Source organism: Schistocerca americana, chromosome 2 (assembly GCF_021461395.2).
Source record: "Schistocerca americana isolate TAMUIC-IGC-003095 chromosome 2, iqSchAmer2.1, whole genome shotgun sequence".
Taxonomy (NCBI): Eukaryota; Metazoa; Arthropoda; class Insecta; order Orthoptera; family Acrididae; genus Schistocerca; species Schistocerca americana.
In genome coordinates, this window is record NC_060120.1 from 984,277,091 (window position 1) to 984,293,675 (window position 16,585).

General features: G+C 42.0%; 1 protein-coding gene across 1 annotated transcript in view; it reads left to right on the forward strand.

Moving 5' to 3' along the window:
* Positions 1-16,585, forward strand: part of LOC124596265 (dynein axonemal heavy chain 7) — a 1,038,560-nt gene that overhangs the window by 971,865 nt on the left and 50,110 nt on the right. Inside the window, 2 exon segments of the mRNA XM_047135340.1 lie at positions 13,205-13,439; positions 16,304-16,455. Of these exon segments, the coding sequence (XP_046991296.1) occupies positions 13,205-13,439; positions 16,304-16,455 (387 nt within the window).

The following is a 16,585-nucleotide window of genomic DNA, read 5'->3' on the forward strand; positions in this document are numbered from 1 at the left end:
GGAGTCATTCCAATCCCGGGAGCGGAAAGACTTACCTTAGGGGGAAAAAAGGACGGGTATACACTCGCACAAACACACATATCCATCCACACATATACAGACACAAGCAGACATATTTAAAGACAAAGAGTTTGGGCAGAGATGTCAGTCGAGGCAGAAGTGCAGAGGCAAAGATGTTGTTGAATGACAGGTGAGGTATGAGTGGCGGCAACTTGAAATTAGCGGAGATTGAGGCCTGGTGGATAACGGGAAGAGAGGATATATTGAAGAGCAAGTTCCCATCTCCGGAGTTCGGATAGGTTGGTGTTAGTGGGAAGTATCCAGATAACCCGGACGGTGTAACACTGTGCCAAGATGTGCTGGCCGTGCACCAAGGCATGTTTAGCCACAGGGTGATCCTCATTACCAACAAACACTGTCTGCCTGTGTCCATTCATGCGAATGGACAGTTTGTTGCTGGTCATTCCCACATAGAATGCGTCACAGTGTAGGCAGGTCAGTTGGTAGATCACGTGGGTGCTTTCACACGTGGCTCTGCCTTTGATCGTGTACACCTTCCGGGTTACAGGACTGGAGTAGGTGGTGGTGGGAGGGTGCATGGGACAGGTTTTACACCGGGGGCGGTTACAAGGGTAGGAGCCAGAGGGTAGGGAAGGTGGTTTGGGGATTTCATAGGGATGAACTAAGAGGTTACGAAGGTTAGGTGGACGGCGGAAAGACACTCTTGGTGGAGTGGGGAGGATTTCATGAAGGATGGATCTCATTTCTGGGCAGGATTCTAGGAAGTCGTATCCCTGCTGGAGAGCCACATTCAGAATCTGATCCAGTCCCGGAAAGTATCCTGTCACAAGTGGGGCACTTTTGTGGTTCTTCTGTGGGAGGTTCTGGGTTTGAGAGGATGAGGAAGTTGCTCTGGTTATTTGCTTCTGTACCAGGTCGGGAGGGTAGTTGCGGGATGCGAAAGCTGTTGTCAGGTTGTTGGTGTAATGCTTCAGGGATTCCGGACTGGAGCAGATTCGTTTGCCACGAAGACCTAGGCTGTAGGGAAGGGACCGTTTGATGTGGAATGGGTGGCAGCTGTCGTAATGGAGGTACTGTTGCTTGTTGGTGGGTTTGATGTGGACGGACGTGTGAAGTTGGCCATTGGACAGGTGGAGGTCAACATCAAGGAAAGTGGCATGGGATTTGGAGTAGGACCAGGTGAATCTGATGGAACCAAAGGAGTTGAGGTTGGAGAGGAAATTCTGGAGTTCTTCTTCACTGTGAGTCCAGATCATGAAGATGTCATCAATAAATCTGTACCAAACTTTGGGTTGGCAGGCCTGGGTAACCAAGAAGGCTTCCTCTAAGCGGCCCATGAATAGGTTGGCGTACGAAGGGGCCATCCTGGTACCCATGGCTGTTCCCTTTAATTGCTGGTATGTCTGGCCTTCAAAAGTGAAGAAGTTGTGGGTCAGGATGAAGCTGGCTAAGGTAATGAGGAAAGAGGTTTTAGGTAGGGTGGCAGGTGATCGGCGTGAAAGGAAGTGCTCCATCGCAGCGAGGCCCTGGACGTGCGGGATATTTGTGTATAAGGAAGTGGCATCAATGGTTACAAGGATGGTTTCTGGGGGTAACGGATTGGGTAAGGATTCCAGGCGTTCGAGAAAGTGGTTGGTGTCTTTGATGAAGGATGGGAGACTGCACATAATGGGTTGAAGGTGTTGATCTACGTAGGCAGAGATACGTTCTGTGGGGGCTTGGTAACCAGCTACAATGGGACGGCCAGGATGATTGGGTTTGTGAATTTTAGGAAGAAGGTAGAAGGTAGGGGTGCGGGGTGTCGGTGGGGTCAGGAGGTTGATGGAGTCAGGTGAAAGGTTTTGTAGGGGGCCTAAGGTTCTGAGGATTCCCTGAAGCTCTGCCTGGACATCAGGAATGGGATTACCTTGGCAAACTTTGTATGTGGTGTTGTCTGAAAGCTGACGCAGTCCCTCAGCCACATACTCCCGATGATCAAGTACCACGGTCGTGGAACCCTTGTCCGCCGGAAGAATGATGATGGACCGGTCAGCCTTCAGATCACGGATAGCCTGGGCTTCAGCAGTGGTGATGTTGGGAGTAGGATTAAGGTTTTTTAAGAAGGATTGAGAGGCAAGGCTGGAAGTCAGAAATTCCTGGAAGGTTTGGAGAGGGTGATTTTGAGGAAGAGGTGGTGGGTCCCGCTGTGACGGAGGACGGAACTGTTCCAGGCAGGGTTCAATTTGGATAGTGTCTTGGGGAGTTGGATCATTAGGGGTAGGATTAGGATCATTTTTCTTCGTGGCAAAGTGATACTTCCAGCAGAGAGTACGAGTGTAGGACAGTAAATCTTTGACGAGGGCTGTTTGGTTGAATCTGGGAGTGGGGCTGAAGGTGAGGCCTTTGGATAGGACAGAGGTTTCAGATTGGGAGAGAGGTTTGGAGGAAAGGTTAACTACTGAGTTAGGGTGTTGTGGTGCCAGATTGTGTTGCTTGGAATTTTGAGGTTTTGGAGGGAGTGGAGCTGGAAGTGGGAGACTGAGTAGATGGGAGAGACTGGGTTTGTGTGCAATGAGAGGTGGTTGAGGTTTGCTGGAAAGGTTGTGAAGGGTGAGTGAGTTGCCTTTCCGGAGGTGGGAAACCAGGAGATTGGATAGTTTTTTTAGGTGAAGGGTGGCATGCTGCTCTAATTTGCGGTTGGCCTGGAGGAGGATGCTCTGAATAGCCGGTGTGGATGTGGGAGAGGAAAGATTGAGTACTTTTATTAAGGATAGGAGTTGACGGGTGTGTTCATTGGCTGAGTTGATGTGTAGGTGAAGGATTAGGTGGGTGAGGGCAATGGATTGTTCGGTTTGGAACTGGTATAGGGACTGATGGAAAGAAGGGTTGCAGCCAGAGATGGGAACTTTAAGTGTGAGGCCTTTGGGGGTTATGCCAAATGTCAGACAAGCCTGAGAAAATAAAATATGTGAGCGTAATCTGGCTAGGGTGAAGGCATGTTTGCGGAGGGAATGTAAATAAAACTTAATGGGGTCGTTGTGGGGGTGTTGTGAGGGTGACATGGTATTAGAAGGTGGAAAGTGTAACATGAGGTTGAAATGAAAATGAAAGATAAAAATATATGGGGAGAGATAAGGGTGAACTAGAAAATAACAGGAGATCTGGTATGAAAAAATGCGAAAATGTGTTGGTTAAGTTGATCCTGTGGTGAACTTGGGTTGGTAGACAGCGATGTGCATGAAGGTTAAGTGGTTGTGTTGCCGCTAAAACACGTTAAAGGACGGAGAAATTCGGGAAAATTTCGAAAAAACGTGTAAATGTATTAAAAGGCGTGGTGTTGTGGTGAAAGATTACGAAAATGGGGCTAACAATTGTAAATAATGACGTTAAAACCGGTGGAGAGCGGCTAAAAATGATCAGTGATGTACGAAAAACGGAAGTGGAAATAAAGTAAAAGTTATTAGAACTAGCCGAAATGGTTGTTTAATACGTGAAGGCAGCTGTTATTGAACTACAAACGGTTAGCGGTATTGTTGAAAGCGCAAAATAAAAATTTTTTGGTTATGGTTTGGAAGTGGGTTACGTATTATAGAGTATATATAGGCGGGATAAAATTGTATTACGGTAAAAAGGGAAGGTGAATAGAAAGTGAGACTACTGGTAAACGCAGAAAGAGAAAATAAGACGACAGGAAAGATTTCGAGATGCAACAGCGACAATAACAAACGTAATTGTTGGGTTCAAATTAATGATATGGTTATAATAGAGGGAAACATTCCACGTAGGAAATATATATCTAAAAACAAAGATGATGTGACTTACCAAATGAAAGTGCTGGCAGGTCGACAGACACACAAACAAACACAAACATACACACAAAATTCAAGCTTTCGCAACAAACTGTTGCCTCATCAGGAAAGAGGGAAGGAGAGGGAAAGACGAAAGGATGTGGGTTTTAAGGGAGAGGGTAAGGAGTCATTCCAATCCCGGGAGCGGAAAGACTTACCTTAGGGGGAAAAAAGGACGGGTATACACTCGCACAAACACACATATCCATCCACACATATACAGACACAAGCAGACATATTTAAAGACAAAGAGTTTGGGCAGAGATGTCAGTCGAGGCAGAAGTGCAGAGGCAAAGATGTTGTTGAATGACAGGTGAGGTATGAGTGGCGGCAACTTGAAATTAGCGGAGATTGAGGCCTGGTGGATAACGGGAAGAGAGGATATATTGAAGAGCAAGTTCCCATCTCCGGAGTTCGGATAGGTTGGTGTTAGTGGGAAGTATCCAGATAACCCGGACGGTGTAACACTGTGCCAAGATGTGCTGGCCGTGCACCAAGGCATGTTTAGCCACAGGGTGATCCTCATTACCAACAAACACTGTCTGCCTGTGTCCATTCATGCGAATGGACAGTTTGTTGCTGGTCATTCCCACATAGAATGCGTCACAGTGTAGGCAGGTCAGTTGGTAGATCACGTGGGTGCTTTCACACGTGGCTCTGCCTTTGATCGTGTACACCTTCCGGGTTACAGGACTGGAGTAGGTGGTGGTGGGAGGGTGCATGGGACAGGTTTTACACCGGGGGCGGTTACAAGGGTAGGAGCCAGAGGGTAGGGAAGGTGGTTTGGGGATTTCATAGGGATGAACTAAGAGGTTACGAAGGTTAGGTGGACGGCGGAAAGACACTCTTGGTGGAGTGGGGAGGATTTCATGAAGGATGGATCTCATTTCTGGGCAGGATTCTAGGAAGTCGTATCCCTGCTGGAGAGCCACATTCAGAATCTGATCCAGTCCCGGAAAGTATCCTGTCACAAGTGGGGCACTTTTGTGGTTCTTCTGTGGGAGGTTCTGGGTTTGAGAGGATGAGGAAGTTGCTCTGGTTATTTGCTTCTGTACCAGGTCGGGAGGGTAGTTGCGGGATGCGAAAGCTGTTGTCAGGTTGTTGGTGTAATGCTTCAGGGATTCCGGACTGGAGCAGATTCGTTTGCCACGAAGACCTAGGCTGTAGGGAAGGGACCGTTTGATGTGGAATGGGTGGCAGCTGTCGTAATGGAGGTACTGTTGCTTGTTGGTGGGTTTGATGTGGACGGACGTGTGAAGTTGGCCATTGGACAGGTGGAGGTCAACATCAAGGAAAGTGGCATGGGATTTGGAGTAGGACCAGGTGAATCTGATGGAACCAAAGGAGTTGAGGTTGGAGAGGAAATTCTGGAGTTCTTCTTCACTGTGAGTCCAGATCATGAAGATGTCATCAATAAATCTGTACCAAACTTTGGGTTGGCAGGCCTGGGTAACCAAGAAGGCTTCCTCTAAGCGGCCCATGAATAGGTTGGCGTACGAAGGGGCCATCCTGGTACCCATGGCTGTTCCCTTTAATTGCTGGTATGTCTGGCCTTCAAAAGTGAAGAAGTTGTGGGTCAGGATGAAGCTGGCTAAGGTAATGAGGAAAGAGGTTTTAGGTAGGGTGGCAGGTGATCGGCGTGAAAGGAAGTGCTCCATCGCAGCGAGGCCCTGGACGTGCGGGATATTTGTGTATAAGGAAGTGGCATCAATGGTTACAAGGATGGTTTCTGGGGGTAACGGATTGGGTAAGGATTCCAGGCGTTCGAGAAAGTGGTTGGTGTCTTTGATGAAGGATGGGAGACTGCACGTAATGGGTTGAAGGTGTTGATCTACGTAGGCAGAGATACGTTCTGTGGGGGCTTGGTAACCAGCTACAATGGGACGGCCAGGATGATTGGGTTTGTGAATTTTAGGAAGAAGGTAGAAGGTAGGGGTGCGGGGTGTCGGTGGCCTGCCAACCCAAAGTTTGGTACAGATTTATTGATGACATCTTCATGATCTGGACTCACAGTGAAGAAGAACTCCAGAATTTCCTCTCCAACCTCAACTCCTTTGGTTCCATCAGATTCACCTGGTCCTACTCCAAATCCCATGCCACTTTCCTTGATGTTGACCTCCACCTGTCCAATGGCCAACTTCACACGTCCGTCCACATCAAACCCACCAACAAGCAACAGTACCTCCATTACGACAGCTGCCACCCATTCCACATCAAACGGTCCCTTCCCTACAGCCTAGGTCTTCGTGGCAAACGAATCTGCTCCAGTCCGGAATCCCTGAAGCATTACACCAACAACCTGACAACAGCTTTCGCATCCCGCAACTACCCTCCCGACCTGGTACAGAAGCAAATAACCAGAGCAACTTCCTCATCCTCTCAAACCCAGAACCTCCCACAGAAGAACCACAAAAGTGCCCCACTTGTGACAGGATACTTTCCGGGACTGGATCAGATTCTGAATGTGGCTCTCCAGCAGGGATACGACTTCCTAAAATCCTGCCCAGAAATGAGATCCATCCTTCATGAAATCCTCCCCACTCCACCAAGAGTGTCTTTCCGCCGTCCACCTAACCTTCGTAACCTCTTAGTTCATCCCTATGAAATCCCCAAACCACCTTCCCTACCCTCTGGCTCCTACCCTTGTAACCGCCCCCGGTGTAAAACCTGTCCCATGCACCCTCCCACCACCACCTACTCCAGTCCTGTAACCCAGAAGGTGTACACGATCAAAGGCAGAGCCACGTGTGAAAGCACCCACGTGATCTACCAACTGACCTGCCTACACTGTGACGCATTCTATGTGGGAATGACCAGCAACAAACTGTCCATTCGCATGAATGGACACAGGCAGACAGTGTTTGTTGGTAATGAGGATCACCCTGTGGCTAAACATGCCTTGGTGCACGGCCAGCACATCTTGGCACAGTGTTACACCGTCCGGGTTATCTGGATACTTCCCACTAACACCAACCTATCCGAACTCCGGAGATGGGAACTTGCTCTTCAATATATCCTCTCTTCCCGTTATCCACCAGGCCTCAATCTCCGCTAATTTCAAGTTGCCGCCACTCATACCTCACCTGTCATTCAACAACATCTTTGCCTCTGCACTTCTGCCTCGACTGACATCTCTGCCCAAACTCTTTGTCTTTAAATATGTCTGCTTGTGTCTGTATATGTGTGGATGGATATGTGTGTTTGTGCGAGTGTATACCCGTCCTTTTTTCCCCCTAAGGTAAGTCTTTCCGCTCCCGGGATTGGAATGACTCCTTACCCTCTCCCTTAAAACCCACATCCTTTCGTCTTTCCCTCTCCTTCCCTCTTTCCTGATGAGGCAACAGTTTGTTGCGAAAGCTTGAATTTTGTGTGTATGTTTGTGTTTGTTTGTGTGTCTGTCGACCTGCCAGTACTTTCATTTGGTAAGTCACATCATCTTTGTTTTTAGATATATATATATATATATATATATTTTTGTGCCGTGTATGTGTGCCTGTCTTTTTCTTTTTTTTTTTTGGGGGGGGGTGGGGACTGTGTGTGTGTGTGTGTGTGTGTGTGTGTGTGTGTGTGTGTGTATTTTGGTGTTATATACTTTTTTTTATGTTATCATTTCCTTTCATTTCCTTTATTAAGTGTAGTAAGGAGCCTGTGCTGATGTGTGTTTGTTCATTTATCACATGTTTGTTTTCTGCTATGGCTTTCTGGATGTGGAAGTTTTCTTGCATTTGTATAAGATGTTTGTCATGGTTGCTTATTCTCATTATTTTCATTTCTTGTTCCATGTTTGTAGGATGATGGTTGTAGTGTTTTAAATGCTCTGCAAATGTGGAATGGTTTGTTTCATACTTCCAACATCTGATATGTTCTTTGTATCTTGTTTCAAAATTCCTGCATGTCATGCCTATGTATACTGCATCACAACTTTGACATTCAAGTTTATATATTCCTGATTGTTGGAATTTGTCCCTTTTGGTAGCTGGCTGGCTTAGGTGTGATTGAAGGGTTTGCCCAGGCTTATATGCTATTTTGAAGCCCTGTCTCTTTAGGATGTTTGCAACTCTGTGTGTTAGTTTATGTGTGTAGGTCATGGTGTACCATCTGGTTCTTTTCTGTGTGGTGTTGTCATTGTGTGTGTTTGTTGAGTGTGTTTGTAAGTTTTCAGCTTGTGAGTTCTTTTGTATTGTGGAAATGTTGTGTTTGTTTTTTATTTGTGTTTTTATTTTTTGATTGAGCCTGTGTACCACATGTGTGTCATACCCGTTGTTCCTAGCTATTTGTATGATCGTGTTCATTTCTTGTTCATAGTTTCTCTTACTGAGTGGGATTCTGTTTAGTCTATGTAACATGTGTCTTAGTGCTGCAAATTTCTGGCTTTGGGGGTGGTTGGATGTGGAATGTGTGTAGGTCATGGTGTACCATCTGGTGTCCGTGGCTGTTGGTTTTCTAAAGATGTTAAATGTATGTTTTCCATTTTCTTTTTTAATTGTAATGTCAAGAAAATTTATTTGATTTTCTTTTTCTTTTTCAAGTGTGAATTTTATGTTCTTATGAGCTTTGTTTATTTCTGAATGGAGTTCATCTATTTTTTCACTTGGCTCGTCTACCAAACAAATAATGTCGTCCACATATCTGTACCAATATATGATTTTGAAACTTTCATTTGTGGTTATCTTATCTAATATCTGATTTTCAAGGTGACTGATGAAAATGTTTGCTAGTGTTCCTGATATTGGGGATCCCATGGGCAGTCCATCAGTTTGTAGATAATATTCTTCCTCAAATTGAAAGTAGTTTTGTTCAGTTGTCAGTCTGAGCATATCTGTTATTTCTTTTATTGCGTCTGTGGTGAGGTTGCTGTGGGATGAGAGATTTTGTTCTATGATTTCTATTGTTTCTGTGATAGGGATGGAGGTATACATATTTTCTATATCGAATGAAATCAGTGATGCTGTGTGTGGTACCTGTATGTTCTGTATATTTTCTATTAGGTTTCCTGTGTTTATCACTGTTCTGTTGTTTTCTACTTTATAGTGTTTTGTAACTAACTTTTGGAGGTGTTTGGCTATGCGGTATGTTGGGGCTTTCTTGAAGTTGATAACAGGTCTCATTGGCATTCCGTCTTTATGTACTTTCGGTTGACTGCGGAGTGTTGGTGCTTGTGGGTTTTTCTGTGTTAAGTAGTATTTTTGTTTGTCTGTGAGTGTGTGTTCAATGTTTTTCAGTGTTCGTTTCACATTTGCCTGGAATCGTGTAGTTGGATCTGACTTCAGTTTTTGTATTGCGTTGGTGTTTATGTATTCCTTGGTTTTTGTGATGTATTGCTCTTTATCCATGAGTACTGTTACATTTCCCTTGTCTGCTCTTGTTATTAATATGTTGTTGTTTGTTAACTTTTGTTTTAACCTTTTCATAGTAGCTGCTTCTGTTTGGTTGTTCTTATTGTGTGTCTGCTGTGTTTGTTTTATTATGCCTTTTATTTCTTCTTTTACTAGTTCTCTTGTCAGTCCTATGTTTATTTCACAATTATTTTGTTGTTCTTCACGTGTAAGGATGTGTTCGGTTTCTACTATGAGATTTTCTATGTATTGATTGTTCACCTTGCTATTGGTGCAGTGTTTCAAACCTTTTTCCAAGAGCATTTTTTCGTTTTCGTGTAGTTCTGTCTCTGTTAGGTTAACTAAGCATGGATGGAATGAGTGTTGGTGTTCATGTGGTTTCACATTTAAAATGTAAATGTATTTTTGCGTCTTTTTTACTGTTAGTTTCATTATCTTGTGTTTATGTTTGTTTTGTAAATGTTTCATTGCTATGTATGTGTTGTGCTCAGTTTTTTCTACTAGTGCCATGAAAACTGCGGCGTTTCCTACGTTTTTTGCCAATTCTAGATGAGTCTCATAGAGCATCATGTTTAGGTGCTGTTTTTTCGAATAGAGCATCTTAATTTCATGTAGTAACCAATATCGTTCTGCAAATGATTTCGACTTTTGTGCCACTGTAGAACTGTTTTTAACCTTTACATTAATGTAGCTTGGAATTAAATCGTTCTTTTTGCATGTTCTGTTGAATTTTATATGCTGTATCGTCTCATGGAGTCTCAGATGTATTTTCTTGAACCTGTTGTACACGTTGACAGGGAATGCTTGACATAGCTGTATTGACATCTTCAATTTTTTGGTCCTGTCCTCCTCAGTTGCGCGTAATACTACGGTATGTTGATGATTTTCACTTATGGACCGTCTGACAGCAACTGAATAAAACACAATTTTAGTGCCATACGCGTTTCGCCTTTATTTTCTGCAAGGCATCATCAGTGGCCTGTAATATGTACATATGTTAGCTATTTTATTTACATTTTTGTCACTGTGCCTATAGGTTATAAACAGTTCTGGTGGTTGGTATTTCCTATTAAGTAGTAATGTTTTGAACTGTACTTACAGGTTGCGTAGACAGTTTCTTACATATTACGCTCCTGTTGCATTTTTGGTCTTGTTCTTCTTCCTATGAGCGCCAATTTGCTGTTTTTTCTGCATTCCACAGCACTATGCACTGAACGCTTTTTTTAAATGTAAATAAAATAGCTAACATATGTACATATTACAGGCCACTGATGATGCCTTGCAGAAAATAAAGGCGAAACGCGTATGGCACTAAAATTGTGTTTTATTCAGTTGCTGTCAGACGGTCCATAAGTGAAAATCATCAACATACCGTAGTATTACGCGCAACTGAGGAGGACAGGACCAAAAAATTGAAGATGTTTACACATCAAAATTGGAAGCATCTTTCTGCTGCAGCCTGCTTGATGTTGTTCCATTATCTTCCTTTTTTTGTTGTTGAGATTCTGAACCAGTTTTTTTATGGTTTTGAAAGCTTGTGGTATAGCATCATAGTTTGATATTTATTAATACATTTGTTTAAATAAGCTAAAAGTGCATACTTACATTAATAGTTGTCATCTGTGTTTCAGTGACATGAACATTTTTGGTCAATACCAGTTGGTTATAGTTAAACTGGCTGTGTTCTGAGTGCTGCAATGCAGGTAGTTTTCATCGCAGGATGGTGAAACATTGTTGGTATGTTCATTAATCAGTGCTTTTGTGAAGTCTAATGATCAAACACATGATAATGGTGGTTCTGGCATGTTTATTAGGATATGGTCCCAAATTACAAAATGTGTTCACTGTAGCCTCCTGATTCAGGAACATCCTGCACCCACATTGCAACACGCTGCATCCATAACATGACTTGATCGACAGTTGCCCATGGCTTATCTAGTGTAATCAGAGTGATATGCCATCATGTGCTATCCTTCAGATCAGGAAGAGCCTCAATACATCCGTGATAGACATGATCTTCCAGATATCCTCAAAGCCAGAAGCCACATAGGTTTCGGTTGGGGGATCTGGAAGGACCCACATCTTGAAATTGCAAAGAGGTGATAGGGTCCTTACCAAAGGTTTCTCAAAGCAAATCTTTCAGCTGGCAAGTGACATCTTGCTTGAAAATAATAGTGTGGACACACTTGATTTCTTGCAAAGCTGGAATTCTTTGTTGCACAAGGAGTTAATGGAGTGCAACCTTACATGCGAAAGTCCTGTGTGTTCAAGATACCTGCCATGCAGAGTAAAATGTGCCCTGTCCATCCAAAGAATATTCCCCCACCACATGTCATCCTTTTCTATATATGCCAAAAAATGAAGGGTAGTGTCATGGTGGTGTAGGGTATCTTGAGCATTCATTTGATGCACATTCTGCATCTTGTAGGGATACCAGTGTAAAATGTGCTTCAAAATCTTTTGAACTATTGACCAGAGGAGAGACAATTTTGGTGACACAGCCTGAGTACTAGCTGCAGAATTTGAGGCATGTGCTGCATGGTTGGCTGCAGCTACAGCAACTTCAGCTACAACCCCCATGGAAATGCGCCACCTCCCTCTCTCTGCTGCACCACCTAATTCACATGTTTCTTAAAATTTTAGCCCATTTATTGATGTGCAATTTTTTTGAAGCTGTTTCTGTCAGCAATATTCCCACAATGTGGCACTGCCATTGCTGCCATTCTGATAAAACAACTTTACCAGTAGTGCACAGTCTTTCTTCTCAATAGCCATTGTGTTTTGTGTGGAAACCTTCAACCTTCTTAAGCCTTTACAGTAACAGTCACTTCACTAAAGAAATCAACCCACATCACTATGATCGACAGTATACTGGTGTTGAAACAGGGAACATTGCTCATTTTGACTGCTTACAGAACCATAGTTTCGTCTGATGGCAGAAAGTGGAACTATTATTTTTCCATCATACTGGATGAGTATACCATTTAATGAACAAACTTACATTGTTTCAGCATGCTGTGATGTGTACACATTGCACTGCATCACTTGGAACACCATAAGCTTAGTTATAACCACTCAGTATATGAATAATGTTCATCCAAAAATTACAGTGTAATGTAAGTTTCATTAGTGACATCTGAAATTACTACTGTATTGCGATGCCTGTACTACTCCCACTTTCTCTCCTCCAGTCCTCCAGTTATATAAACTCTCTGTAGCTCTGTAAGCTATATGTGAACATAATACAGCCTTATGGTGTAGTACTTATCAAATGAAGGCCTACAGTAAGCACATTCACTCTCTCAGGAAACATATCTTATGTTTCTAAATATTCTGGTACTGCATGTGTCATATATTAGTTAATATATTTCCTCCTTAGTTCCCTTCCTTCATTCTCCCTCCCCCTCCCTCCCCACCCTCTCTCTCTCTCTCTGTCTCTGTCCCTCTGTCTCTCTCTCGCCTGCCTCTTCCTCTTGCACACCCCCCACCCACCATGCCAGATATGTCTGAGTTTTTCCCAACTTTTTTCTAATTGGTAATAAAAATTTCATCAAATGGTAAAAGTCTTAGGGGAGGATTTTTTCCCCACTGTCAGTGCAGGAAGCCTCAGGTCAGCATAGAAAGTGTCGTTCTCACAGCTGTTTACTTATTTTTTCTTGTTGTGATACCCGTTTATGCTGTCCCTGTTAGCAGCTTTATCAACTGCTTCTTTCTTTTTTAATTAATAGAGAGAGTTCTGGCTGGTCATGGCTAATCATTCATTCGAATTCAATGAATGACAAGCATGCATTGTTTTATTAGTACGAATGACTGTTGCATGGGATTATAGTTGGCTCCCGAAAATATACCATAACTTTATTTGAACTAGATTTACCACTGTGGTTGTATTGAGTTTTCTTAATGTCTTCCTGTAGTTTTTAGCTTTCATAGTTATGTGTAATAAATATCAAGTAAATAATGTCATCAAAGCTTGTTTAATGACATAACATGAATCTGACATGCACATGTTGAAAATTGTAGGACACATTAGGGGGAGACACAGGAGCTAAATCCCCTGATGAAATAGTACTTGATGTATCAGGAGACATTCTAAATAAACTTCCTGAAAACTATGACATAGAAGCTGGAATGCGGAAATATCCAGTTTCTTACAACCAATCAATGAACACTGTGCTTGTACAAGAAATGGGACGTTTTAACCTTCTACTAAGCTGCATTAGATCAAGTCTGCGAAATGTCCAGAAAGCAATAAAAGGTATTGTGAATCGCACAAACATATTTGCTTTACTACCATTTTGGATTTTATTCTATCACATTTTTACAGATTTCACATATATGAAATGTTTTAGAAAGTATATATGATGATTGTTCCTATTTATGTCATCCCCATTCAAATAAGGAAAGGAAGGGGAAAAAAATCAACAGATAGCAGCAGATTCACACATCAACAGAAAGAGGCCAGAAACACTGTTTAGGTTGATAAGATGGTGATGATGAAGACTTATTGATGGATGAATAAAGAAATCCCTTCAGGCTCACTTAAACATAACCAAGCATAACGCGAATATAATATGAGCAGTGTATGAAATACAGGAATTTGAGAACTTAGACTACATATAAGGACAACAACCTCTGAACATAAGCTATCCTCAAATAAAGGCAATTTGCCAGACCATAGCAAACAAACACACAGACAAATGGACTCATAGGGCCCATGTGACATGCCATTTCTGCTCCATGCAGTCACAGGTGGCAGTCATTGAAGCGAGGTGTAGTGTCTCTGCATTGATATCAATAACCACTGTATGTGAAGATACTAAATCCCTTGCCCACTACAGTCAGCACATAGGACCAATAATGTAGGTTTGCGCCAGTGCTGGCATGGAAGTGTGAATGATGAGATTGAGCTCCCTGCTACAGAATCAAGTGAAATACAAGATCTGCTTGGTTTGGTAGATGAGAGCAAAATGTTTTGCACAAATCTTCATTATATGCTACATTAGTACAAAGCTGTTTCCAGTTATTTTAGAACTGACTACAGAATTCATTTTAGTCTAGGTATGTTATCTGCACAGTCATTGACAGCTGTCTTTTTACTAGTGTTTCCTTTCTGTTTAGAAGAGCATTTGATGCCCAGAACAGTGCACCTATTATTCTTTTTCCCTTATCTATCATGCCATGTCATTTGTTAAATAGATATTTTTGTATTTTTAATTGATCATATCTTAATTTTGGGAAATTATTTTCTGTTAAGATATTAACTGTGTGTCAGAGGAAAAATGATTTTCCCACTAGTTGCTCATAAACGCTGCCATCTTTATCATCATCTGTGGTTAATAATTTATTAGTGAATGCCTATTGTTCGGCCGTGATAAACTGACAATTCATGGAGTCGATTCCAGGACTGGCAGGAGGTGTGCCTTGCCTCCACCTTATGACTGCCAAGAAAAGAGGAGTGGTAAGAGGAGGGTAACGCTACTTCCTTACTGCAGTTCTGGCAAAATTACCCACGTTTTGTTCTTATACAAAACCAGTGGTGACCCATGTGGAAATATTGGCACTGCTGATTTTCTCCACTGCTGGCTGCACTAGTAAAAAGGTTGTGTTAATCAAGGTCAGCTAGTAGTTATATATATGAGGGTCATTCAATAATCAAACAAACAAATATCCATACAGTAAAAAATGTTTATTAAATAAATCCAGTTATTTTTTCTGTTTTTCCATGTAATCCCCTCCATTTTTTTGTAACTGTGCCATATTTTATGATTCTTCTTATCCACCCAGTGCAGAATTCTTTATCTGCTATCTAAGTCAGTTTTTTCTGTTTTCTTATCTCTTCATTGCTATTGAACTTGATTTCCTGCAAAGCTTTTTTCATCAGAGCAAACACTTAAAAGATAGGAAAGGGCAAGTTAAGTTGATGAAGTGGAACTTCCAACCCACTTTGCCCATAGTTCCCATTGCCAGTTGTCTTAAAGCATTGCCTTGAATGTGCTCACATTTCCTCTGTCATCCCAGTCATTTCCTCTTCAGTGTGGCCTTGACTTTGTCCTCAATCATCCAAGAGTAGTATTAGCTGCTGATAGTGTGTTGCTCCTCCAAAAACTCAGAGAAAATTAGAACATTGGCTCAAAATCAGGACATTGGCATTACAAATGATGATTAAAATTACCCAACCAGCTGATGGCTGCATTTTGAATCAGGTAGGGTGTTTCCTCTGCTTACCATTAGAGGTGGGCTCTGGCTGAAAGTGAGATATACAAGTTCCACCAAAGGTTAAAATTCTGTCCAAAAATGCATTACCTACACTACTGAAATGATTTTTGAGCTCAGTACCAATGCAAATTCTATTCTCTGGACGAACAGTGATATAATTTATGAGAGCTCAGTTTGTTTTGAATGGTGGAATGCTCGTATGAACACTTACTCAATATTTTTCAGCAACTTGTTCAACTAAAAGTTGTTGGTGTTGTTGGATAAGTGACTCAATATGAGGCTGCAATCCCAAGGTTGATACTGCCACCAGACATCAGTTATACATTTATAACCACTTTTAAACTTTTCCACCCACACATAAAAGCTCACACGGTTCATGCAGATAATGCCACATTGTTTGCTTGCCCAAGAGAATACTGCTGACTGTTGTACACTTTCTGAAAGGATCACAGAATTCTGTTCCTCAAAAGTACTTCCTTGAGCAAGTATACCATTGTAACTAAAAGCTTAGAAATTTTGTTCACATAAGTATTAGTGAAGCAGATGACTTACACCCTTCATAAGGTTGCCAACTAAAACTTACAAACATTTTATTTCTTGCATCAGGTGTTGCATTCACTATACATGTTTGTCTCTTTAATTATTGGATGGCCCTGATCAAGCCTAATGCTGTTGCAGTTACGCTGTTCAGTTGACTCTTTTCCCTACCATTATACATGCAAATGCAAGCAGGTATGTGTGTTACATGTAAGAGGTTCCTAAAAATTAAACTTTAAAAAAAATAAAAAATAAAAAAAAAAAAAAAATTTGAAATGAAATATTTTGCAGCACCATGATATGGAAATTTTCTGATGTGAATTTGTTGTTTCCCATTATCAAATTAACTTTTTACATGTATTACAGGTTTGATTGTAATGTCTTTTGAACTGGAAGAAGTAGTGTCTAGTATTCTAACTGGCAGAGTTCCAGGTTTGTGGCAGAAGCATTCTTATCCATCTCTTAAGCCGCTTGGAAGTTATGTCAATGACTTTCTAGCTAGGCTGCAGTTTCTGCAGGTAAGTGAAATCACTGTTATAAAAGTTTTACACACACATACAGTATATATAAAATCAGTTTTGTATAACAATGAGTAATAGCTTCCATTTTAGGTGCCAGTTAGAGCTATGTTGTTGTGCTTCTCACTTT